This window comes from Falco naumanni, chromosome 4 (assembly GCF_017639655.2).
Source record: "Falco naumanni isolate bFalNau1 chromosome 4, bFalNau1.pat, whole genome shotgun sequence".
NCBI classification, from domain to species: Eukaryota; Metazoa; Chordata; class Aves; order Falconiformes; family Falconidae; genus Falco; species Falco naumanni.
Genome location: NC_054057.1, coordinates 86,215,415 through 86,241,176, shown reverse-complemented (window position 1 = coordinate 86,241,176; position 25,762 = coordinate 86,215,415). Strand labels below are relative to the sequence as shown.

Below are 25,762 nucleotides of genomic sequence, written 5' to 3'. Positions count from 1 at the left end.
CCACCTGAAGCACTCTGCCATTCTTCAGACTATTTGCTCCTTTGTGGATTGAAAAAACTGAGCCTCCTGTGACTCCGGTGCTCCCTCCCACTCAGGAGGCAGACGGAGCCTTTGACAGCTCACATGGGAGCATGCTCCTCTACCTGCTGCGAGCTGATCTTTACATAAGTAAGACATGTAAATTGTCATCAACTGCTAATAGACCTTCACTACTTATTCTCACCTCAGAAGGTGCTTTACTGTACTTTTCCATTAACTTCCCCCCCCTCCACCTTCTTCCCCTCCCAGCCTCCTCTCTCCTCCCAAACTGAACGCGTTCCTTGTTCAAACCCACATGCTACCAATAAACACAACCCAAGCGTGCAACACAAGAGTCACCCATCTGAAATTATTTGGTCTATCCATATTGCCCTGTCACCCCAGTTCCTTTCCCTTGGTCCAGGCTCAGCCTGTCATGGTAGGAGAATGAGAGAATCCCATTCTTCATGCTCTGTAAAGATTTAAAGACGTGAAATCCAAAACTTTCCGGTCATATGGCTTTCTCTCTCCCCCCATTAAAAGAAGTCTTAACTTTTACTTAAAGCCCAAACCACAAGAAGAAATGAACCAAGAGCAAAGAGCTTTGCATGAAAACCAAACTACATTTTGCACACACACAAAAATTCTGCCTGGAGCTATATATCAAGTGCACCTTTGACCCAACACGGCGTTCAAAAAGGCCCTATGTTGGATGCTGGCAAGCTGAGGCTGTACTACTGAAAAGAAGAAGGGGGAGAATATTCATGGTATTTTCATTATTATCAGAGAAATGAATCAACTAAGTTTTCAATTGATAAATTCCCCTGCAAAGTTTTGCAACACAGAAGAAACAACACCATGGCACTCAGCAAAGAGCCAAGGTGAAACCAAGCACCCCCTTTTCATCGTGCAACCTTACAGCCACAAATAAACACACAACAAAGCAGTCTGTTCTTACCACTTTTTTGTTTTACTGCCATCCACAGCAAAGCTCAAGAGTTTGGGGTTGTTGCTTTGGGGGCTTTTTAAGTGCTTATCTCCCCATTGCCTCTTTGTTTGAAATAACATGAAAGCAAATAGAAAGGCTGGGCTGTGGCACTGCTGAAAAGCTTCCCTGTAGGACCCAGGTTGTTCAAAAGCACACCAGTGGGCAGTTCAGCCTGCAGCTGGAGGATGACCTGAGATCCCTCTGCTCTGGACATGCAGCAAACTGGGAGATAAGATTCCTCCTCGGTTCTTTTACCATTTCCCTTAAACTATCACTGCTTGCTATGAATTTATCTTCCCACAGTGAAAGTGCTTTGTTCGGGACCAAACGCAGTTCTGTCTCACTTACACGGCTCTTTCGTGCAGAGTTAACCGGAGGGCATGTAGCTTACTAAGAGGACACAGTGCTAAAGTACTGCTGTTGCTGTACAGCCTTGCTAACAAGCACTGCGCTGAAATAAAACCTTTCAGTGCAGAAAAAGCATCAGAAGATGTACTATAATCCTGACTAGGCAAGCTGAAAGCTACCAGGAGCCTTCTAATGTAACTGAGGAAAAAGAAAGGGGAAAGCAGGGGAGATGGCAGAGAGAAAGAGAGGAGGAAGGACACCAGGGAGAGGCAGGAACCTACAGGAAGCCAACCCCCCCCCAAGAAGGCTTTAGATTTCAGAATTAGGAAGAAGTAGCATGAACCTCCCGTAGCTCTAGCTCTGGGAAAGAAAATACTACTACTATTAAACAATACATAAGGAGAAGGAAGATAAACTGGATTTAAATAATAGCTTTTATTTCAAAGCACTCTACAGAGCCTGGCTGAAATTTGGAAGGGTGGTATCTAATTACTTAAACTTTTACATCTGGAATCTGATGATAGTAATCATCTGAAAAGGACACTTAACTATGATTTAGAAGGAGGGTGAAGGGAGCAAATAAAGCACATTTGCTGTCAAGAGCTTTGGGACCAGCTATTTACCTGTAACACCGCTTCCAACAAGACCTTCTGCGTTGACAAAATGTTAATCCCTGCCATAAAGAACAAATACACAGCGCCAGACCAGGACAGAAAACCTTCAAATCTCAAAACTGCATTTCTCCAAACCTTCCTGCCCCTTGAATTATTGTGTTAGAGACCGCAGGGAGCCACTGAGGTACAGGCTGAAATGGTGGAAGCCTGTGAGACAAGTCTCTTCAAGTGGCACACCAGTAGCTTATGAAGATGCCTCCACAGAAACAGAGAGAGGGGTGTGGGCAGCAGAGCACAGGGTAAGACCTGCACGAGTGTTCCCTTCCTCAGTGTTCAGGGTTGGATCCTGTGTTACTTCACACTACCCTCCTCTAGAAGGGTTTTACCACTTGGTCTGCTCACACTTACTTGGTCAAGCAGAGAATGAGGTCCCAGATCCGAAAATGTCTCTGAGGGCTGTCGCTTATAAGAATATAAGCGTCACAGAATCTACAAGTGCACAGTGCTAGCTACTATTAAAACCCGAATTGCGCAGACAGGTGTTTCATTTACCTGAGTGCTCAGCTGGGAGGACCCCACTGGCACAGCCCTGCTGCAAAGAGCAAACCTCACTGAGTATTTTCAGCTTGGCACTTTCCCCTTCCCTCCCATTCCTGCCAGCAGCTGGTGGGTTTGGTCACTGACCTCCACAAATCATCCCACCCTTTCCCACCTTCCCATTTCTAACCTGCCTCTCAGACAACAGCTGCTTTGCCAGGGACTTCCCAGGCTCTGGCTGCTTCTGGAAACCCCCTTCAAAAAACAGAACAGGAGAGCTGTTACAACCAAAGGGGGTGGGAGGGAAGGGAGGGCACACAGGACACTTCACACCTGCCTTGCTCTGCCTGCTGTCCTTCTGCCCGAGAAGATCCAAAGGGAAAGCGTCTCCCCATCTCACCTCAGGCAATGAAACAGTCACTCAAGTGGAGCAGGGGGCAGGAAGGAGGTGACAGGGCCCCAGATCATGCTTAGTGATTCTGCCCCCCACCTCAGCATCACTGTACACCCTAAATCCATGCTTCTCTCCATCCCATCCACAGGGTCCTTTACTCTCCCACCCCTCCCTTTCCACCCAGGAGGAAGAATGAGCTCTCAGCTCACACAGCTGCACTAACAGGCAGGAGCTACAATCACCAGGGTGTGACTGCTTCCCTGATACTTTTACACAAGATCCCCCCGCAAAGGATCTGTTGCTTAATATGGCAGGAATGAAAGAGTTACATGTAAAAGGGTGAAATGAAAGAAGAGGGAAAAACATCCCACAACTGAAGAATGTCAATCTGTCACAACTGCATCAACCATTTCCTCAGCAAGTCTGAGACTCGGTGTGTGCAGAATCACCGTGTCTGCGAAAAAAATAATCTGTCAGAGTAAATGGTTCCATCTTCAGAAAAGAGCTTGGAAGAGCAGCTTGGCACATAGGCTTTAAACTGTTCTCTGCTGTTTCTGAACCCAGGCTCTCAGAACAGATCAAAAGGCAACCACCTTCCTTCAAGAGCATCCCATCCCAACAGCCGTGTCATGGTTTTGCAGCCTTTGACAGGGGAATCTGCCTGTTCACAACCTCTCCATCTCAGACACACCAATTAGTTTCCACCCCACAAATGCTTGGGCTGCAGCCTGCACAGCATCTCCCCTGAGTTCAGATCAGAGCTGGAGCCCTGACACCGCTGCAAGTGGTAGCCCGAAGCTGGAATTTGACCTGTCTCAAACCTGGCCCAGGTTTCTGGCTTTGGGTTGTTTGGCTGTTACTCAAGGGCAGAAATCACTGTCACCTGACTGCAACCAAGCAGAAGGTGCACAACGAGCAGGTGAACTTTTCCTCTCTTGCACCTCTTCCATTACAAAGGACAGAACCATCCTCCTACCCTGTTCCTTCCAGCTCTGGTACCCAAAAGCCTTCCTCTGAGGCTGCCTCTCTCAAAAAGGTTTCCTCACTCTGGACTGCAGCAGCTTTTCAAGGTGTTCTCCCCGCTTCTGTCACATCCATGTATCCTCATTCCACTCTCCTATCTGGAAGGGTGCAGAGTCCAGTTCTCCCTCTTTTCTGTCATCCTGCTTTCACTCACCGACCTGCAATCTCAGCTTCATCCTCTGGCTTATGCATCCTCATTCTCCCTTTCTCCCTGCAGCCTGTAGGTTTCAATCATGTCCATGCTGTAACTCACCTGACCCCAATCAGACACTTGCTCCTCACCTCCTACTGCTCTCATCATCTCCAATCAGATCTCCCACTCACCTGAAGGTCCCATACATTATATGCTGGACTCACTCTTTGCCCTCCTCTGCCTCATCACCCCCTTCCCAACTCCCACCCCTCCAGACACTGCTTGCTCCCTTCCCATGGAACACACTACCACCCTACAGAACAGCATTTGGTCCCAGATGTGGCATATTTATAACCCCAAATCCGCGATCAGAAAGCAGCGGCCTCCACCGAACACACAGCAGAGAACGCTAATCAGTTTTTCATAAGGAAACTGCAAACCGAGCTACGGGAAACTCAGCAGTCTGGATTTACACACGGGGGAATATCAGAATCGCTTTCATTTTGACTGAAAGAGTCATAACCCCGCATTTCACCGAGAGCTGAAACCAAACTAGAAACAGAGCACGTGTCAAACACATACAAAACTACAGCTTCTGCATGGTTTTGATGCAAAATAATCTAAGCAGGCTGGCAGCCTACAAATTCTAACGATTTTGTGGACAAATCTGGGGCAAGTTTAGAATTTGTAACGTAGCGTGTTACATGTCAGTTTAGGTTTCACTGTGAATATTTTTGAAGTGGAGCACCAGTGGGCTCCGAGCACGGCTCGCAGTGGCACTTGCCAAAGCCGGAACCAAACGAGCACAGCCGAGGTTGGGAACTGGTTTCCCCATCACCCGTCTTAAGGTCATGGCGATTCTAGGGCCCAACTGGTAGTGTTGGCACACAAGGTTGTCATCTCCCAGGTGAAGGGGAAGCTGAAGACCTGCTTCTGCATAAGACAATGAGCTCCTCTGGGGCACAGTTAGCTCAGTCTACCTGGATGAAAAAGGCTGGCCAGCCCTGCCGACAGGCACCAGCCTCCTGGTGGGAGCAAACTCCCCATCCAGCTCCACCACCACCACCCCCAAATCCATCAGCCACAGGGTCCCCGTCCCACCAGCACAGAGAGAGCTGGAAACATGAGGCTCTTCCCATTTCACATCCCAGCTGTCCCCTCGAGCTCTGCATCCGCAAACACGTACCCCAACACCCAAGTTATGCGGCACTTTGGGAAAAGGTGCCAGGGCTCCTCCGCGCAACTGCTGCGCCCCTGCAGGATGGGGCCCGGCCCCAGGAGCCGGTGCTGAGCACCCTGCGGCCCACCAGCCCCCAAACACAAACCCACCGCCAAGCAGCTGAGGCGGCCACGGGCCCCCTGTCCCCCCACGGCGGGGCCTCGCACCACGGCCACGCACCCCCCCGGAGGGCGAGCGCCGGGGATCCCCCCTTCCCCGCGGCAGGGGTCCCGCCTGGGGTCCTGAGGATGGGCAGCGTGAGGCCGTGAGGGATGGGGCAGCCCCTGGGCTTCTCAGGGCTCTGCGTGGGGACGAGCCCGGCGGCCCCCGATGGCCCCCAGCAGCCCGGGGCTCCGCCGGGCCGGGTCCCCCCGCTCCCCGGGCAGCGCAAAGAGGCGCGGGGCAGCGCCCGGAGACTCACAGTAAAGCAGGGCTATGGATCGCAGCAGCACGATGCGGGTCAGCCAGAAGGTACCCGGCGGCGGCGGCAGCAGCCCGGCCCCGCTGCCCGCCGGCCTCGCCACAGCCCGCTCCGGGGTCTCGGGGGCGCCGCCGCCCGCCGCCGCCCGCCTCTGCCTCAGCGCCGCGCTGGGCGCCGCCATGTCGGGTCCCGCAGCGAGCATGCGTGCGGCCGGCCCGCCCCCCGCGGCTGCCCCGGCCCGGCAGGGCGGGTGGGTGCCGGCCGCGCTGAGGGGCCGGCGGCGGCCGCCGGGGGGGCCGGGCCGCGCGGGCCGTGGAGGAATGGCGTTTGCAGGCCTCGGGCCTAACGTGCGAGCCTTGAAAAACGGCGAGAAGAGGCGGAATTTAAATAAAAATCGACTAAAAAGCAAACGGAAGGAGTTGGCTGCGGAGCCCTGCGCCCCTCTCCCGCCCCAGGAGGGTCCCTGCGGCCTGGCTGCAGCCCCCCACAGCACTCCATCCCTCAGGGAAAACTTTAGCTTAAATCCCTCAGACTCCCACCATTTGCCGCTTCTGGTGTTGCCGTGATTTCTGCTTCACGCAGACTAGCCATCCCACGCCTGGCTCCACATTGAGTCCATAAACACTGGTTTTTCGAAAAACCACCTCAATAAAGCGGGCTCGGCGGCCACCGAAGAGTTTAGACGTGCGCCGTATATCCTGCTTAAGTAAACAGCACCTTGCTAAAGCGTTCTGCGCTCTCTGAGAAAGTATCTGTTATCAGGTGTAACATTATTCAACGCTTTTATGACTGCAAAGCACTCCCTTCTAAATGCCTCTTTTGTTTTCCAGTTTCCCATCACTGCTACTCGCATTGTTCTCCTTAGAAAAAAACCCTACATAATGGTGCATTATATAGGGAAAGAAAAATAAGCTATTTGTTAAAAGCCTCTGGTATACTGCAGTTTCGCTATCCCTTCGAATTAGCCCCGGGGTTTGGCTAGATAAAGTTAAATAGATGTAAGCGAATGGTTTCTTTTGTGGGGTCTTTATGAAATTTTTGTAGTCAATTCCACATGAAATGGAAATATCTGTAAAACAAACTGGATAGTTGAGGAAATTACTGAGGGAAAACGGAGGGGTTAGGCTGAAGAATTAGCAAACAAACCAAAAAAAAGGAATAATTGGAGCTGGGAAGGGAACGCGGAACCGGGTCGGTTTTCGTCACTGAAGGTCGCTCTGAGATCTGCCCGACGCCCAGGCTGGGACGGTGGCAGAACCAACACCAAACTCAGCTGACCCGAGCTCGGCCGACGTCATGTGTTAGTAGCACCTTTCAACAATACGAGCTGCAAAGTTTTAAGTTAAATTAAAGCCATCAAATGACAGAAAAAATGCTGTTACTCTAAAGGACCGATCCAACTCTCATAAAAGGCAATGGGAGCATTTCCTTCAGCTGTACTGGAAGATGGTTCAAGCTGTAAAGCAAAATGTGTGATAAAGCAGCAGATTAGAGCATCAAATGAGCTCCTCTCTGCTCTGAGTTCCTGCTGGGACACAGCTCTGTGTGGACTGTCATCTGTGGTGGGTTTTCTGCTCGCTTATCCATTTACTGTCAGCTTTTATTTTCATGTTGCAATTTTCCCTTGCGTTCCTTCTTTTCAAAGCAAGGTATCAGAAACGAAAACAATGTAAAACCCAAGCAAGTAACGCAAACGAGGTATTTAAGAGCAAGGCTCTGAGCCTTCAAGTCTCAAAGGGAAAGCGATTCATAAATGTCAGGCCGGCAGGCAGGCGCTAAGGCATCATTGATGCTGATCTTCATTCAACAAAATGCGTGCCGCCACGTCCCCCCACCCGACCCTATTTCGCTGTGTTCCAAACAGCTGCAAAAGTGACAGAGAAACAAGCATTTACTGTCACAGCACCCAGCAGCTGTCCCCACCAGCACCTCAACCCTGCTGTCCCTGGCACCCTAAATTACTCTGTGTTCATTCAGGTCTAGTCTTTCGCCCCTCTGGCTGCCAGGAATTGGGTTTAAATAAAACAGAGAAAGTGAATGTGCACAGAAATAACTATTTTGTAAAGCAGCATTAACATTTGGGGGCTCCTCTAAAGAAAACATACATTCAATTATGTGTAATGCAGTTACCCACAATCCCTCTGAGCATTCAGCTGCATTTGTTAGATGAGAGATGGGGATCTCTCAAAGAATCTGGGAGCCTCCTTCTACTAGTTAAGATTTTTCAGTGGTAATATTTTTTGCATTAAAATCCCTGATCTTTCCCTGTGGAAATCTGATCTTTAACTCCAGGGTTAGCAGGATTAAGGCTGAAAAAGATTTTCAGAGGAAGAATTACCTTTTTTTCTTCTATGTTTGTACAGCATCTATAACGAGGGGGTACTGATTTAGACCAGGGATTCCTAAGCAGTACCACAGGACAAACAACTAATAATCACAGTAATCATAATTAATAAAATTGTGCTTCAATGTTATTCTGAAAAGATGCCACCCAGCTTGTGCCATGCAGGAGGAAAGAAGAGATCTCTTGCTGGTGTCTAACCTGGCCTTTAAACATGTAGTGCATACACGTGTGTTGTTGATCCTGCAAAAGCAAATTTTGTTTTGTTGCTGGTATCTTAGAATATTTGAACAGAAGTAACAGACTGACATATCTTTTCCTTCCCACTGGGTCTGGTTTTTACACATGCATGTTTTCTGAGACCAAAAGAGAAGGCTGTCCCTTTTGGGTTTGTAATCGCTTTCACCTCCGGGTCCTTGGCTGCCAGCACCACAGCATGCAAATTCAGGCTGGGAAAGCTGCAAGATAAAAATGCAGAACAAGCCACTAGTTAACTTTTTCCACTGGGATATTAAAGAACTAATAATCATAAAAGCACTTGTTAGTAAGGGTGCTTTTATTTTAGCAGAAATTCCACACCAGGCCCAATGTAACATGTAAAGATTTTCATGAAGCCCTCACTGCCTTTGGCTCACATTTAAGTCAAAGCTTTCTGAAAATAAATATCCCTTTTCTCTGATATCTACTGCCATGATGAAACCTAGAAAAATGCTTAGGAATCCCATGCACTCCTCTCCACTTGCATTTCAAGCAGGAGAGAGGTCAGTGGAGTCCTGCCCAGCGCAGGTGTGCGGAGTTTCTTGTATCAACACCAGGTGAATGTTCATGTGTTGGAAAAGAGCTGCTGGGGCAGATAGAATCACAGAATTGTTTAGGTTGGAAAAAGACCTTTAAGATCGAGCCCACCCTTTAACCCAGCACTGCTAAGCCCACCACTAAACTGCATCCCTAAGCACCACATCTATGTGTCTTTTAAACACCACCAGGGATGGTGACTCAACCCCTTCCCTGGGATGTCCTCTATGGTCTGCTCTGCTGCTGCCAAACTATTCCTGTCCAGAAAAAGCAGGAATGCTGGAGCTAAGCACTCCATTAACAGAGTAAAAACTAGTATTAACCTAATATTTAAGCCTCTGTCTTTCCCCCCTGTTCTCAGCAGACTGCAGCAGCTGTGCAAGGGGTGCAAGTTTACATCCACTCATGGCAGTGGGAGCCTCAAGTCCCCAGCTCTTCACAGTCCATGGAAAGACCTCTAATGATGGGCTTTGGATGAGGCAGTGAAATAAAAAGTTGTTCTTGCTGTGGTGGGTGCACACAGTGATTTCATGACAGCACACAGTAATTTTTCACTCCTGCTGTGCAGGTGAAAACAAGAATTTTGAATGCAGTGGTGGGAGCTGTGGAAGTGCCAAGGACTAAATACCCCAAGTGTTAATTAAAATTTGCAGAAAGGTTCTGTCCCTTTTCCTCCTGAATTGTTCAGAGCAGTGAGGCTTGCTTCATGGTACAGAAGACAGATTTTGGACCTGAACTGGCCTGCAAGCAGCTGAGCCATATAAATTTAGCCTTAAAACTGAGCACCAGTTGTGTGCTGGAGCCTTCACAAACACACAATGTAGGACTGGACCCATCACTACAGTTCTCCTTGAGAGCAAAGCTTTTCACTCTGCTGCTGCTATTTTAATTGAAATTAGTTGAAATTTACCACATTTTTTTTCTTTTATTTTTTTTCTCCTTTTCAGATACCAGAGCTTTCCTGAAAAGGATTGAATGTTGTTTCACAGCAAGCTCTGAGCTGCCACTGAACTGCTGTATCCTCTGGGCAGAGCATTAATCCTGCAGATGTCAGAGGCTTATTTTAACACAACACATAGGTTACTCTTATCTGATCAGGGACTGTTTTTTCTTCCCCCGTAAGGCTCTTTCTATTTGCTCTTTGAAATTCCCATGTAAAATCCACTCGCAGTTCAAAGGTAGCCAGTTTTTGAAAAATGGTGACTTTACCACTTGATCAGATTAAGCGATAGAGCCCACCTTTGGGCTGGGCCTCCTCCCAGCCGGGGAAGGAGCGCAGTACATGTGCATAATGCAGAGCATATCCCATCACATGCAGTGATTCCCACACGCTCTGAAAGTGCCTTCCCAGTCTTCAACTGAAGATGAAATTTCTCCTTACCGGTATTAGTGGGGCTCTGACACTAGTATGCATGCTTACGGTTATTCCTGATAAATAAATAGGTACAGCAGAGAAGAACCGGGATGAGAGGCCAAGCCACCTCCATCCTCTGGGGATTCTGAGCGCTCCCAGGTGATGATGTGATGGAACCAAGCATGCAGACCTTGTACTTAGTGCCTGATCCCCAGCAACGCTGGTGTTAGCTGGCCAGGAACTTTATTAGAGACCTTGTCAGACTTTAAAGAAAATGAAGCAATATTACCAATATTGACAGGCAGCTGGTGGACCTCTGCTGTGCCCGCTCTCTGCCAGAAACCACCAGCTATGTTCCACCAAACCCTCTCTAAACGTACCCTGCTTGGGTGCACTCTTTAAGGTTCCATTGGGCAACAGGAATCTCTGTTCTTCCCTCCCAGATATGCACTTTTTTCCGGGAATTTCCAATGTCAGGGCCTGCCCTGCAGCAGGCTGGGTCAAGGCAGAGAAGCATTAGGCCAGGTCTTGATGATTCATCACGTGGGACCACCGCAAGACTTGCCCTGCAGCTCCATCATTTGCTCATCTCTGCACATCAGTGGTACTTTGCTATACAAAATTTGAATATGAGACCCCATAAGACAAATGACACCACTTGAACTTCCTTGTTGCCCCAGTGTAATCTCATTCCATTTCATGGATGACTGAACATCTCAGGAAACTGGAGCTACTGAAGTTTCCTGGGTGCTCCAGCTCCCTCCTCTCCCTGTGTCATCTCAGCTCGGGTCGGTCCGTGAGGCTGGGCAATGCTCTCCCTCTTCCAGCTCGGCTGAGAACTGACACTCAAAGACATGAAATGGTTTGTGCAAGATCACAAAACCACAAGTGCAGCAAGACGTATACCCTGCTCTGGTTCCAGGCACTCCTCCTTCCCCATGCGCATCTCTGGAGCAAGAGGAAGCAATGATGGAAAGTTGTTCTCCTTTCACCTGCATTGGACAAAAAGGAATTGAAGTGTGGGCTGGGAAATGCAATTCCCTGCCTCAGGCAGGGCTGGGGAGCCCTGAAAGGCAGTAGCATGCAAGGGGGAAGAAAACCAGCGAGTGATTCCTGCTGTCCTTGGGGGCTTATTTTGCAGGAATTTGACTTGTAGTTGAAGGCAGGATCAGAAAACCAGGGCTCTTGTTTTCATTCCTCCCTCCATGGGCTTGCCCTACAAATCCCCTTCCCAGCCTCAGTCATGCAATGAGGTTCGAACCTTCCAAGGAAGGTACTCCGCAGGAGAGGCTGTCTTTGAAAAGATGGACTAAAAATATTGATTATTGCTTTGACTCAGCCACCTCTAAAACAGATGAAATACTGAAATTCTGCAAGTCTGGTAAATTGTAAGCTAAACTTTAATTAAAGAGCTATGAGAACACAAAGAGACAGACATTACAGAAATGTATGAAAATTGTGTCACATGAGAGAGGAAAAAAAAGTTTTGCCAAGTGTCCAAGGGGGTCTGAAGCCCAGGGCAACAGAAACCCTTCTACAATCTCATTAAGCTTTAGATTGGGCCCTGGAAAAAAAAAGTTCAGTTGTTTCTTGCTTGCAAGTTCAACACATACAGTATGCCCTGAGCCTCAAAGACAATATATTTTTTAAAGACACTTTGTAAAATTGTCTTTTAAAAAACGTTGTCCAAAGGTAACTCACTTTGTGACTCTGCAAACTGAAAGCTGAAATCTTGAGAAATTACTAATAAGGAGAGAATTTTCAAAGAAAATAAGATCCTGCTTGGCACTTTAACAGAATATATTCTTTTTCATATAGAAGGCAGACAGGTATTCATGCACATTTAAACAGCATTACATTTAAATTCAAAGCGTACGCTTTATTTCAAGGTGATTATACATTGCAGTAATTAAACAAAATGCTCTCAAAACCACCCCGTTCCTGTTACTTTTTAAATGCTGGAATACTTGAAGCACTCACACAATTTCTGTTTTCACCCCCTGTAAATCTTGTACTTGACCCTCTTTTCCCGAGGGCGTAGCAGGGCTGAGGGGGGAAGCAGTGGATAAAGCTGGAATTTGGGGAGTTACTTTTTTTTTTTTTTTTCCCCAGTCGCAATTAGAAGGCTGGATTCCGCAGATAATTAGAATCAAATGCTCCAAATAAACGCTGCAAAACCAGGGCTCGAGGGCTCGCTTGGAGAGGGGCAGCTCTCTGGGTCGAGCAGGGAGAGCTTTTATAAAGGGTGGTTTTTTTGCTGAGGGGCCCGGGGCGCTCGGCCGGCACCGGGGGTTTCCCGCAGCCGGAGTTAATGGGGGAGATTTTGCGGGTAACCCCCTCCAGCCCCCCACCCCAAAGGCTCACCCCGAGGTGCCGCATCCTCCTCCGGGCGCTGCGGAGCCGCCGGCGCCGGGCGGGACGTGGCCGGGGCAGCCCCGGCTCTGCCCTCCCGGGGAGGGGCCCGGGGACCGACGGCCGTGAGAAGGTGCGGGGAGAGGCGAGGGGCTCGTTTCGGTTCTTCCCAGCAATTCGCCGCTTTCCACCTTTATTTGCCCGCTGAAGAAAGCGGGGAAAAGCGATGCGCTCGGGGGCGCGGGGAGCGCACGGCGGTCCGGGGCTCGGCTACCGGAGGGCTGCACCGGCACACGGGCAGCTCCGGCCCCGCTCGCAACCGGGACGCACCGGTGCTTCTTGCCACGCACGGACCACCCCAGGAACCCCCCTCGGTAAATGGGGCTTACAACGGAAACAGCTGTCCCCGGGGCACGGACGGCTCGGTGCATCCCGCCGCATCGGAGCCCTGGGAGACGGCTGCTGCCGCCGCCCCGTCCCGGCGCCGCTCGGCGCCGCTTTAACGCTCCGCTTTACCGTCCCGCGGGGCTGGGAACCGGGCTGGGCATCCCACCGCCGAGCGCCGGGCCGTCCCGCGGGGCTGGGAACCGGGCTGGGCATCCCACCGCCGAGCGCCGGGCCGTCCCGCGGGGCTGGGAACCGGGCTGGGCATCCCACCGCCGAGCGCCGGGCCGTCCCGCACCGGCTCCCCTCCCGCCAAGACGGGGGGCTCTCTCCGCACACCAGGGGTACAGAACGCTGTCGGGAGTGAGAGGAGCGTCCTCATCAGTAGGTGAAACCCTCAGGCAATTCACAGCGGTAAAGGCGAGCGAGGAGCCCACAGCCACCGGCCCCGGTCCGCAGGCGCCCGCCGGGCAGCGGGACCTCCCGGCGGCAGCGGGTCCGGCCGGCGGAGCGCAGCGGTGACGGGCGGGCAGTCGGACACCCCGCCCCTTATGTAAATGAGATTCCCGCTCCGCCAATGGGGAGCGGCACCGGAGGAGGAGCCGCCTGCCCTCCCCTTAAAGTAACTTGTTGCCAGGGTCCGGGGCTCGCACTGGACGAGGAGCGCGGCGCGGGCCGGGCGCGGAGCGGGGCGCCGCACGGCAGCAGGACTGGTTTTGGGTGGCTTTTAATTTTTCTCTGTTATTGTTGGCTTTTTTTTCACCTGATTTTTTTGCGCGTTTGTGCCTTTTCTTTTTATTCTTCTAGATTTTTTTTTTTATTTTTTTTTTCTCGTTGCTCGGGCGCCCGCGGAGGGGGTGCGTGGCCGCCGCCGCTCCGCCCGGGCACCTCCTCGCCCTCGGGACGGCTCTGCCCCTCGCCCCCTTTCCCCCTAGCTGCCTCTCCCGTGGCCACCAATGCTCAACATGACCGAGGAGCACGACAAAGCGCTGGAGGCTCCGTGCAGCCCCGCGGGCACCACTAGCTCCATGTCCCACGTGGACTCGGACTCGGACTCGCCGCTGTCCCCCGCCGGCTCCGAGGGTCTGGGCTGCGCCCCTGCGCCCGCCCCGCGCCCCCCCGGCGCCGCCGCGCTGGGTGCCAAGGTGGACGCGGCCGAGGTGGACGAGCGCTTCCCCGCCTGCATCCGCGACGCCGTCTCGCAGGTGCTGAAGGGCTACGACTGGAGCTTGGTGCCCATGCCCGTCCGCGGCAACGGATCGCTGAAGGCCAAGCCGCACGTCAAGCGGCCCATGAACGCCTTCATGGTGTGGGCGCAGGCCGCCCGCAGGAAGCTGGCCGACCAGTACCCGCATCTGCACAACGCCGAGCTCAGCAAGACCCTGGGCAAGCTCTGGCGGTGAGTCCACGGGCCGCGCATCCCCCGCGCCGCGCCGGGCTGGGGGCGTGGGGGCGCGCACGGACCCCCCACCCCCGGGGGGCCACCGGCGCTTTGCCTTGCGCTGCGCTCCCCTTCCTATCGCTGCTTGAAATCTCTCCTTTTCATTTTTTTTTAAAAGGTTATTTATTTTTTTGGCCGCCTGTGCCCACGGGGGATTCTTGCAGCGTTTGAAGCCGAAGTGCAGAAATCCCCCGGAGTGTGTCAGCATGCTGCAAAGGACATGCTGGTGTCTGCTCTGAAAAGAAAAATAAAGAAATTCCCCACGCAGGGGCCTGGGCACCCACGGGTGCAGCCGATGGGTCCTGTCCCAGTGCTCCCTTGCGCGTGGGTTTTCCCTGCTCCATCACCCAGCTGTGCTGCCTGGGCCCTTTCCTCTCCCGGCCAGGGCTTCCCATGTCCCTGTCCCCAGGAGACTCAGACTTTTTAAAATCGCTTCTTTTACAATGGGTTTTTCTAAAAGTTTCTTTTTTTTTCCTTGGCTGGCTGGCTTGTCTCTTAACAAGCTACAAAACCAAACAAGCCAATCCTTAGCAGTTATTTCCATCTGCTTTCTAATTTGCCTTCTTATCTGTGTGCTTGCATGCTGAGTGCTGCCCACCGATGCAAACTTTCTTTTTTCTGGGCGGCATCCGAGTGAGCTCTGCTTTCCAAGGCTCTGGGACAAGCCACCTTTTACCGTGTGGGATATTTGGTCATGTCTGGCTGTACCAAACTTGCATCTTTCCTGCCTGCTTGGGCCAGTGATGCTCCTGCTGCGGTTTGAGGCTCTCCAAGAGTTTGCAAAGAGAGGTCTGGTCGGGGGAGAGTTTTGAGAGAAATAATCCCATTGCTGTTGCCTTCGTGGTTTCTTTGTAAGCCCTAAACAAAGCTGGAAATGAGCAGCGTTGTTTGTCGTGGTGAGGGGGTGGCATTTGTAGGACAAACGTAGGAATAATATTTGGCAAAGGCATTTAAAATGGGGCAGGGGGATTTTGTTTTGCCCAGTTATTGTTATCTGTAGTGGTTGGGTTTTTTTGCACCTCTGTAGTTGGTATTTTAATACATTTTCACAACATAGTTTAGCTTCCCCCCCCCCCCCCCCCCCCCCCCGCAAATTTGTTCTGTAATTAATTTGCTCAAATCAGTGTATGGGAAATGGGGATGTGTGTCTCTGAAAATAGGCTGAAAACTTCTAAGGAAAAGATAGTAATTTTGGATACTTTTTCTCTCTTTTTTTTTTTTTTTTTTTTTTTTTTTTTCATAATAAATCCATCCTAAACCAGTCTGTTAAGTGAAAATGAGAAACGTCCCTTTGTGGAAGAAGCTGAGCGGCTCAGGGTCCAGCACAAAAAGGATCACCCGGATTATAAATACCAGCCACGGAGGAGGAAAAGCGTAAAAGCTGGGCAGAGTGACTCCGACTCTGGAGCTGAACTCAGCCACCATGCAGGCACGCAGATCTACAAGGCGGACAGTGGGCTGGGCGGCATGGCCGATTCCCACCATCACAGTGATCACACAGGTAAAGGGCCCCTGCGGGCAAAAAAAACGGGTCCTGGGTGCATTGGTTTGGGACATGAGCCTGCTGGCGGGCACGGGCTCGTTTGCCGCCGGGATGAGTATCAGTGGGATTGGGACTATCCAAAAGCAGGAGTCATTGCCCAAGAGCTGTGGTTTTGCACCAGGTTGTGAACGTGGCCATGGTTTTCTTTAGTAAATGCTTATAGAGCCGACTGTGCGATAGGAAATCCCCAAAGCACAGGGATCCCAGCTGGCCCGGGAGTGGGGAGATTTAATTGCGAGCTAACAAGGGTTAATAATCTGTTGGCCACACGAAGGATGCCTGGGGGAGCGGGTCCTGGAGATGCAGCTTCCCCCCCGAAGCTCCCCGCTTCTCGGCTGCGCTGCGAATTGGCACAGGGCGCGTGTTGACAGATTCCAGGAGGATTGCGAACGTCCTGCAGCTTCAGACGCGTCTGTGCTCTCGCCCAGCCTGGCTGGGGATCCCAGCCCGCTCTGCCGGGACAGCTTCTTTGCCTCCGGGAGAGCCGAGCGGGCTCCAGGCTTCCCAGTGGGGAGAGGCTGAGTGGGTCCCTCCGAACCCACCCCTGGTTCTGCTTCCCAGGCAAGGGGGAGTTTGTGAGCTGGGGGTGTCCTGTCGTGGCCCAGGGCAATTCTGATGGGCGCTGTGCGCTTCCTGGCTTCTCCTCCCCTCTGCGAGCCATCACCCATGCCGGTGGTTACCCCAGCCAAGGACATGGTCCCTGGCATGGTCGCAGGGGGACATCAGCCACCTCCAACACGGGGCCATCGATTAAAATCCCCCTTCCCCTCTTGCAATAAGAGGAGGGAGAAAAGTATATTCCCTTAGTTGTCCTTGAAGGAGTTGGGTGTTTTGTGGCTGTTCTTGTTAAAGCCTTGCTGTCCCTTCATCCCCAGGGCAGACCCATGGGCCACCCACCCCACCCACCACCCCCAAAACTGACCTCCACCACGGCAGCAAGCAGGAGCTGAAGCACGAGGGCCGCCGCCTCGTGGAGAGCGGCCGCCAGAACATCGACTTCAGCAACGTGGACATCTCGGAGCTGAGCAGCGAGGTCATCAACAACATGGAGACCTTCGACGTACACGAGTTCGACCAGTACCTGCCGCTCAATGGCCATGCTGCCATGCCGGCCGACCACGGCCCCAGTGCTGCCGCCGGCTCCTATGGCGCGTCCTACTCCCACTCGGCCACAGGCACTGGTGGGACCAACCAGGTCTGGACTCACAAAAGCCCGGCCTCGGCGTCACCATCGTCCGCTGACTCGGGCCAGCAGAGGCCCCACATCAAAACGGAGCAGCTGAGCCCCAGCCACTACAGCGACCAGTCCCACGGCTCCCCCGCGCACTCAGACTACGGCTCCTACAGTGCCCAGGCTTGTGCCACCACCGCCTCCACCGCCACGGCCGCCGCCTCCTTCTCCAGCTCCCAATGCGACTACACGGACCTCCAGAGCTCCAACTACTACAACCCCTACCCTGGCTACCCCTCCAGCATTTACCAGTATCCCTATTTCCACTCCTCCCGCCGTCCCTATGCGACGCCCATCCTCAACGGCTTGTCCATCCCGCCGGCCCACAGCCCCACCGCTAACTGGGACCAGCCGGTCTATACGACCCTGACAAGGCCTTAAAGGATGTGTGGAGCCCCCAAGGGCTTCCCCAACATATGCACTAATGAAGGAATGAAGACGAAGAGCGTGGAGTGCCGCGATAGTTTCCGAAGTGCCTCCTGAGCCACTGGGAACTCTGCTCGTTGCGACTGGATGTCCCCTTGCTTCAAAACTCTCCAAAAGGACAGAGCTCTATTTTTCTTTAATTAATACAATTTAAAAAAAAAATAAAAAATAATTAAAAAATAAAACAGACGAAAAAAACCCCACCCACAAACAAAAAAACAAAGGACCGGCGATTCCTTTTGAATAAATGAAGGACAAAACCATTTGACTCCTCTGTGAGGACTGAACTGAACTTACTCGTCGTGGAAGTTGACAAGTGCAAAAGCGGAGCAGGGGGGTGGGACGGGGGGGGAGAAGAAAATAAAGCTGTTTGAGACTTTAAGGGTCTATTGCAATGTGAGGAACGGACCAACCTTGAGGGCAAGAACTCACTCGGACCAACGCGGATGAAACCAGAAAACCCGGCTATTCCGTGTAACAATCTTGTGGGAACAAATGAGTCTGGTGGGACCAACCAATTAAATGTCTGAAGTGTTTGTTTTTTTAGTCAAGAGTTCTTCTAAGCAAGGTTTGGCTGTAATTAACATTTTTGTTTTGTTTTTTTTTTTGAAGCTTAAAGTGTTTTTGGTTTTTTTTTTTTAAATCTGTTAAATATGTATTTATGTTCTGTATTATTTTGTCTTTTAATTAATGAAGTAATTTTGTGCAAAAAGTAGAATTTTAAAAGATTTTTAAAGATGGGGGAGGGAGCATAAAAATAGTGGAGATGATACAATAAAATGGTGTTACGAGTCTATAGATTTTTGTTGGTTTTTGGGTTTTTTTCATTTTGAACCGCTGCAGCAGTCGTGTTTGAGAGAGGGACTGAACAAATCTGCCCATCGCAGACCTGGTCACCAACAGGAAACTCAAACGGGAATGTGAAATAACAAGTGGGGGGGGAAAGTTGCTAATTAGATTGGGAGGCTAAAATGATTGCAAAAAGGAGCAGGCATTTTTTTCTGGCTGCCTGCTTTTGGGCGTTAAAGTTGGGTTTAAGGCATTGCAGAGTCTTTGTACACTTTCAGAACCAGGACTACTTTATAGGAAGATGTAATTTAATGAGAAATTATCAACTTCTGCTTTAATTTTGGCTTCTAGGGACCAGATATCATCCATCAAGCTGTGAAACTAAAACCTTCTCCACTTAAAAAATTTTTAGGTACTTAGTTTTAGACTAATATTTCATTGATATATTTCTACTTCTTCCATTGTATGCTGAGCATATAATAACCATCTATTTTATCGTAACTTGTGCCTTTAAAAACTTTGTAAATCTAAAATCACATTTCAGAGGTTATCATCTTTTTACCTTTTCTACGTTTCCTACTCTTTTTCTAAAAAATATTTTTTGCATATTTCCTTTTGGGGACGTGGGGGTGGGGGAAAATACAGAAAACTCATTTTTATGCAATCTATTTTTCTGTATAAAGTTTGAAAGACTTTGGCTGTTACTTATCTGTTCTCTTCACTAGCTTCTGACTAAGCAATGCTAACTTTTGTACAGATCAATTTGATAAAATTAAAAATTGCTTTTTATCAAGTACGTGTTATGTTTTCTTTCTGTTTGAGCCTATTTCTGTGATGAAAATTAATGTGGAGAACAGCTTTGAAGGAGACAGGCTATTCAGAATAAAATATTTTGACCAAGGTTTTTTTGTTCTCCTAATGTCTTGGGTTTTGGTTGTTTTGGGTTTTTTTGGTTTTTGGTGTGGTTTGGTTTTTTTTCCCCCTTGCTCCCTTTCCTGGGTACTTAAATGGTGTCTTATTGTGAGATTTTAAAAAAATTTCTTTTTTTACTTCAAGAAGTATATTTCCATGCCTGTAATCCCAAGCATTTCACAGGATTTCATTGAGACTGCTCACATGAGTAAGGGTTTGCAAGGTCAGACTGCGTGGTTTTAGACAGAGTTCATTTTATTCTGTACAGCACGTAGGAATTTTACAGTAGCAAATTCTGTTTTCTGGTTGGTGAACCCTTGTAAATACCTCTTAATTATGATAGCAACAAAATTATATGTTGCATGGAGTGGTCTTTTTTTTTTTTAAATACAGTCATTATAATAGTTATATTTGTGTTGTTTTTTTTTTTTTTTTTTTTTCCTTCTTATATAAACTGAGTTGCAGTTTGGTCTCACCAGTTCAGATGAACCGGTGCAAGATTTTCAGACTGGGCCCTAACTGGAAGGAAAGGGTTTGGATTAGGGAAATTCAGCCACCCTGGCTTGAGGAACGCGCTCAGGACTTGCTTGCAGGGCAGCGCTGTGGAAAATGTTTTAACACGAGGAAAATAAATGTGATGACAATTAATGAAGCTCAAGAACATTAACAAAGTCTGAAGAACAGAGTCCCAAAGCAAATTTGCTGTTTGCAGTATCTGCCAAGAGCTATCTTGCCAGAGCGTCTGTAACTGGACACCATTTTCTCTGCGCTCATTTACAAAACTGCTGGCAAAATGACTTTATTACGCTCCACGCCAAAGCTGCAGAATAACTTTCAGAGGAGACTTGCTTTCCCCTTTCCTCCTTCCTCCAGTGACAATGCAAATTTCAAGCCTTAATTCTAATTCGTCCTTGAAAAATAGATGTGTTTTGGCTTTGCCTCTTCTGCATGTTGAGGTAGGGTTTCCTCTCCAAAGGCACACACTTTGGGGGAAAAAAGGGGAAAAAAGGTGAGGTGGGATGTGAGTGCTTCACTTTGCTTTCTTGGTGTTTAATATCAAAGCTTACAGTGCCTTCACTGATCCCTGGATTAATCTTTAAAACATCTGTATGCAATGATACTGTAAATCACCCAAAATAGCAAAACTAAAAATCACAGCAAAGCATCTCTGGCTCATGGGAGCGTGTGATGGGATCTGTGCACCCAGCAGGATGGGTTCCAGTCACAGGCTTGGGGAACATCACCAAGCTCTTCCCTCTCTCCTCGCTCCTCTCCCAGTGTACCACGCCAGCTCCCTGCCGCAGGGTGACATCCTGTGGGTGCACTGTCCCTGGCAGGACCAGGAGCTGGGGGTGTCTGTGTGGAGATGTCTCTCCTTGCGTGGGGGCGGCGGGAGCCCTGGGTGGCCGGGGGTCCCCACACCCGCCTGGCGACTGCACCAAGGAAACGGGCAGCCAAAATACGTAGATTTTAAACCTGTTCTCTTTTGGCTGTACTTACGTTTGCTTTTTATAAGATTTGCAAAATCAAGGTAGCTTTTACTAACGTTTGCAGAAACAACGTGCTGTAGATCTATCGCGTTCAGTAGGTGCGAGCCATGATGTGAGCCTCGGAGACCCCTCCGCAGCGCCTGGAAGCAGCTCCCCTTGCAACAGCTAATGCTGAATGGTGACATTCAGCCTGGGGTTTTTATTGCTCTCAGAGCTGGGGATGCTTGCTGCATGTTTGCTGTGGAGTAAAATTCAAAGTCATTACAAAATGGATGTTTGAGGAGGTGATGGGCAGGTAAAAAGTGCTGGCCTGAACAATCCAGTGACTTAGGCTTGAGGGTGCACTGGAAATTTCTAAGAGCATCAGAAGTTCATTCCCCACGCCTAGATTGACACTTAAACATAGGAGTCTCCCATTTCTTTTCCCTAGGAGAAAAACACTGATTGGGAGCACAGTTTATAGTCAGAGAAGAGCATTTTGATTTGAAACTAATGCTGTTTGTATAAATGCATTTTCATGCACTATCCCTTTCTTCCATTTCATGTGTAGATATCGCCTACAGAAAGAGAAGTGATTTTCCATGAGCCGAGCGTCTTCCTGATGTGAATGGCAGCATTGTGTGTCCCGAGCTCGGCTCTGATGGCTCTTGTGTTGGCGTGAATCTGGAATGTCTCTGCAGAAGTCAATGAGATCAGGTGAAACCAAGACCGGCTTTTGACCCCTGGCTGTCAACAAAAAGGGGTTCTCAAGATAATTGCAGGAATACACAAACGATAAAAGTTCCTCTTTTTTATTTTTGGTGCAGAGAATAATGAATGTCGCTATTTATCTGAATTGCTCAGAAGGTACTGTTTAGTAAGAAAGAGGAAATTAATTTTATAGACCGTATCCACATTCCCTCTGCATGGTGGAAAAAGAAAAAGTCCCTTCCCATCCTCCTTATTATAATTTTTCCTGGAGTGATACCAACTTTTGTTACACATTTTTTACAGTGGGGTATGAGGTTTATGGCAAAGAAATTCTGAAATGGCATTTCTGTGACAGTGTTCAGCTTTAATAAAGTCCTGTGTGGGTCTAGCCCTGCTCCCCGGCTCCAGGCTGACCGCCTCGGGGTGTCTGCTTTTCCTAGCTGGGCTCGCCGGAGCCAACCCCCAGCTCCGCAATGCTGCGTGCTGTGGGGTCACGGGAGCGGGGGTATGGGACAGCCTTCCCGGGAGGCTCTCCAGCCCTCGCCACACAGGGCTGCTCCCCACGGGACCCCCAGGGTCTGAATGCAGGGATCTGGCCATCCCGAAAGCAGCAGCTGCAGGCTGCCTGTCCTTGCCTGGCATTTCCAGCCTAAGGCTCCACGAGATGCAAAGAGATGTGCGGCCGCCCCCTCCCTCTGCCACTTTTATCTTCCCACTGCCAAGGCAGGATGCTCGCAGCCCCTGGCTACATGTCGCCTGTGATCTGGGGGCAAGAAAGAATTCAACAGAAAATAAAAATAGCTAAAGACCTGAGTGCCGTTTGGAGTACAGGGTGTTTAAGCACCCGGAGGGCAGCAAAAGCTGTTTCCAGGTGCTGCGGGCAGTGACCCTGGAGCTGGAGAGGTTTTGGGAGCAGGAGCAGTGGTGTGTGAGCCCATGGAAAGGTTTGGTGGCCGTGGGAGCTGCTGGGATGAGGCTCGGCCAGCTGAGGAGATGCCACGGTGAACGCAGCCCTTGGGAAAGGCTTTAAGTTTTTTTAAAGATTTGTAAATGTTAACTCCAATATTGCCCTATTTTCAGCCTCCAAGAGCATGAGGTTGGATCCAACTGATTTAGGGCTCTGTTAAGTCTGAAGGCAAATTCTGAAGCATGAATTCACCAGTGGAAGAGCTTCGAATTCCCTTTCTGGGGGGTGGGAGCGAAAGTGGGGAGTTACACATCAACTTCTTGGCTGTTCCGTGAGTGATGCCTAGAGGAGCCCCAGCTCCCAGGACAGACATCCTCACCACCGCGCCCCTCTTCCTTGGAGATCCTGCAGAGGGTCCACACGTTTTTTGGGGGGTTCATGACGTGGTACCCTAATTAGCAAGGCAAGGGGAGCTGCACAGGAGGGTGGAAGCCAGGGTGACCTGGTCCAGTCCTGGTCCCGTCTCCTCCGCCACCACCAGCTGAGCCAGCGTGGTGTCATTTTAAGTTCACTTTATGCATATTATACACAGGAATTAAGGATGGCACCAAGTGGCAAAGGATGAGGCTTGGGGAGGGGAAGCCATTTCCCAAATGAGTCAGCAGGAGCTAAAAACAGTCACCCGGAGCCCAAACCACAGAAAATGGTGCTTATTACAAATTGCTTCGTTCTCCTGCCATCCTACAACGCCAGCCCGCACCGGAGCCGCAGAGGTTGCAGGGCAATCCTTGGTGATGCGATGGGGTGGGATGGGATGCAGGGGCTGCTCCCTGGCAGCAAGCACGGGTTTGGGGGACCAGCAGCCCTCCAGGCAGCACACGGGGGTCGGAGCTACGGGGTTTCTGCCGCCAAGTGTTCACAGAGAAGTGCAGATTTCAGTAGCTGGAGCGGCAGCTGGTTTTATGGCTGTAGGTGGAAAGTGAGTTCAATTTTTTGCAGAACCTCGCTGCCTGAGGAGAGAAACAAGAGGCACCATCTTTCCATCAAACCATGCACTCTGCACTGAAAAGGAAACAGTTTTAATAGGGTTCAAAAAATAAACGTACTCCAGGCTTCTGCAGCAGCCTGCCAGTGGCACTGCCCATGGTGGGATGGGAGCCACCAGTGGCCCAGGTGGCTGCTGCCACCATCCCGGGGCCTCTGGCTCAGAAATGGTTTGGCACTTGGATGGAGATGGTGGGTGCTGCTGAGAGCGGGCTCTGCCCTCCCGGTGCTCGGAGGAGCCGCCGCGTTCCTGCTGACCCCTATTAAGCTGCTCCCATATGGCCGCGGAGCTCAGCCATGCACAGTGTGTCACTGGCTTAACTGGAGTGTTGGTTTTGACCTGATTTAGTGAAGCCCATGAAAAAAAAAAAAAAAAAAAAGAAAGGAAAAAAAAAAAAGCCAGTTGGACACACTTATTCAGGTTTAAAAGCCGGCTTCTTTCAGTTTATCTTAAACCAATTAGGAATGAAAAACAAGCCACTCCTAATCCAAAATAAGAGGGTGTCCCTCCCTGCCTCTGCTGCCCGCTCCCCGGGGCAGTGTTGCTTTAGGGAAAGTGATGCAAAGCTGCCAGGGTGGGTGGTGGGGTGCTCCTGGGGTGGGTGGCAGGGTGCCCCTGGGGTGGGTGGAAGGATGCTCCCGGGGTGGGTGGCAGGGTGCCCCTGGGGTGGGTGGCAGGATGCTCCCAGGGTGAGTGGCAGGGTGCTCCCGGGTTGAGTGGCGGGGTGCTCCTGGGGTGGGTGGTGGGGTACTCCCAGCAGGGGCACTGACACCCACAGCCGCTGACACTGCAGCCCGCGCGCTCCCACCGCACACTGGCATCGCCTCCCTCTCCCCGTATTTGTTTGTGGATGTGTGCGCAGGCAATATTGTGACTGTCAGAGACGTGATATTAAAACATTTACCCAAAATACCTCTGCCTGCCTTTCTCCTCCCCTTGCTCATCCCCCTCCTCCTTTTTTTTTTTTTTTTTTTTTTTTTTTTTGTGTGCGTGTGTGTGTCTAAATTCCCAATGTAGTGATGGAGGTCTTCACCCAGGAAAGGGTTAAGCATTTTGAAAGGTCTTGTTTGAGGTAGAGTGAATTTTAACCACCACACACATAACGAATGTGAAACAGCCTGAATTGCTGGTGAGGAGCCAAGAGCACAAGAGAGGAGCTGCTGAATTTTAATGATTCATTATTGCATGGAAGGCCTTTGTCTTCCTTTATCCGGTGCACAATAAAAGAATTAATTGGACAGAAAATGGCAGGGCAAAGAACTGACAAGTCATTAAGGGGCTCTGAATGGCTGATTAGGTGCACATTGGGGGTGGAATTTCAACTGCACTGTTTCAGCAAGGGCTCCGGAATAATAATGGCATGGCACAGTTTATATTTTGTATGCAGTACCAGAAAGGCCTTTATGTCGGCATTGTGGTGCTATTTATTATGCTGTCTATTTAGCCATTGTTGGCATTGTGTTTGCAATAAGAATGCACAAACAAAGTTGAGATTTTTTTTTTTAACTTCACGAAGGCAAAATAATTGGGAATCAGAATCTCGCTCCACAGATAGTTTTATTAATTTTTGTGTGTGTGTCCAGAAACGGCAGTAAATATTTAGACTTGTGAGAAGTAGCTTCATTTAGAAAAAGGAAAGGAACTAATCAACTTCTCCCACTTCCCCCTGTTCCCAAAGAGCCGCTGCTCGGGGAAGCCTCGTGCAGCTGGCGGAGCCCCCGCGAGCGATGGGGTGCTGACCACTTCCACACCCCGACGCCGGGAGGATGCAGCTCAAGGAAAAGCAGCCAACTGGAATTATTGGTAGCTAGGAAGTTCATTGAACATCTCGCACACGGATCCTTTGAGGTGGCTTCTGCCAAAGTTTCGTTGTTGTTGTTGATGTTAAGCAGTTGCCTGCGAGTTATAATAAAAACCACACACACAGAAGGGAAAGAAAAAATAAATAAAAATCTCAGCACACTGGGTAGGTGTGATTTTGATGAGGAATGCACTTTTTTTTTTTTTTTTAAGACGATAACAAACAAGAATAGCAGTTTACTGTCAGGTCTGTGCACAGCTGGTTGAAAGTTTCAGGGGAGAAAAAGAAAACTTTAATGAAGATCCAGCTTTTTTCTTTCCTTGCAAGTAAATCATTACAGCCTGATGAAAATAGAAAGCTGTTGCTTTCACATAACAGAGATTTTCACATGATAAAGATTACTTTTTTTTTATTTTGCTGAAAAGCTCACAGAGGATAACTACATTTCTGACAACCTCCTTCCTGTCCTCAGGATGCTGCTTGATAACCAAACGCAAGCCGCCCTCCTCCTCCCGAATCACAAGCAGCAAAAGCCTCTTTGCCTGCCTGGGTACCAGCAGCTACAC

At 50.0% G+C, this 25,762-nt stretch overlaps 2 protein-coding genes across 7 annotated transcripts in view; one reads left to right on the top strand and one right to left on the bottom strand.

The window, feature by feature from the left end:
* LMF1 (lipase maturation factor 1) overlaps positions 1–5,900 on the bottom strand; it is a 218,164-nt gene extending 212,264 nt beyond the window's left edge. For 5 of the 6 annotated variants that reach the window (XR_005827344.1, XR_005827345.1, XR_005827346.1 and 2 more), the window contains exon 1: positions 5,696–5,876. Coding sequence is in view for 3 of the 6 variants with exons in the window: in XM_040590102.1 (XP_040446036.1) it covers positions 5,696–5,876 (181 nt within the window). In the remaining 3 variants the exon portion in view is untranslated. Of the gene's footprint in view, positions 1–5,695 lie in introns of all 6 variants that reach the window. The other variant, XM_040590105.1, reaches the window with a different exon arrangement.
* A 7,681-nt stretch (positions 5,901–13,581) lies between these two features.
* Positions 13,582–19,143, top strand: SOX8 (SRY-box transcription factor 8). The gene is made up of 3 exons (XM_040593453.1): positions 13,582–14,320; positions 15,625–15,863; positions 16,781–19,143. Exons 1-3 carry the CDS (start codon positions 13,878–13,880, stop codon positions 17,515–17,517), a joined length of 1,419 nt encoding a protein of 472 aa, XP_040449387.1. The 5' UTR covers positions 13,582–13,877; the 3' UTR covers positions 17,518–19,143.
* The last annotated feature ends 6,619 nt before the right edge of the window (positions 19,144–25,762 follow it).

What these genes read in the sequence shown, in the direction of transcription:
- SOX8 (XM_040593453.1), top strand. Translation starts at nt 13,878, where the DNA reads ATGCTCAACATGACCGAGGAGCACGACAAAGCGCTGGAGGCTCCGTGC. An exon ending in ACCCTGGGCAAGCTCTGGCG is followed by an intron (nt 14,321 to 15,624) that starts GTGAGTCCACGG and finishes ATCCTAAACCAG; the next exon opens with TCTGTTAAGTGAAAATGAGA. An exon ending in CCATCACAGTGATCACACAG is followed by an intron (nt 15,864 to 16,780) that starts GTAAAGGGCCCC and finishes CTTCATCCCCAG; the next exon opens with GGCAGACCCATGGGCCACCC.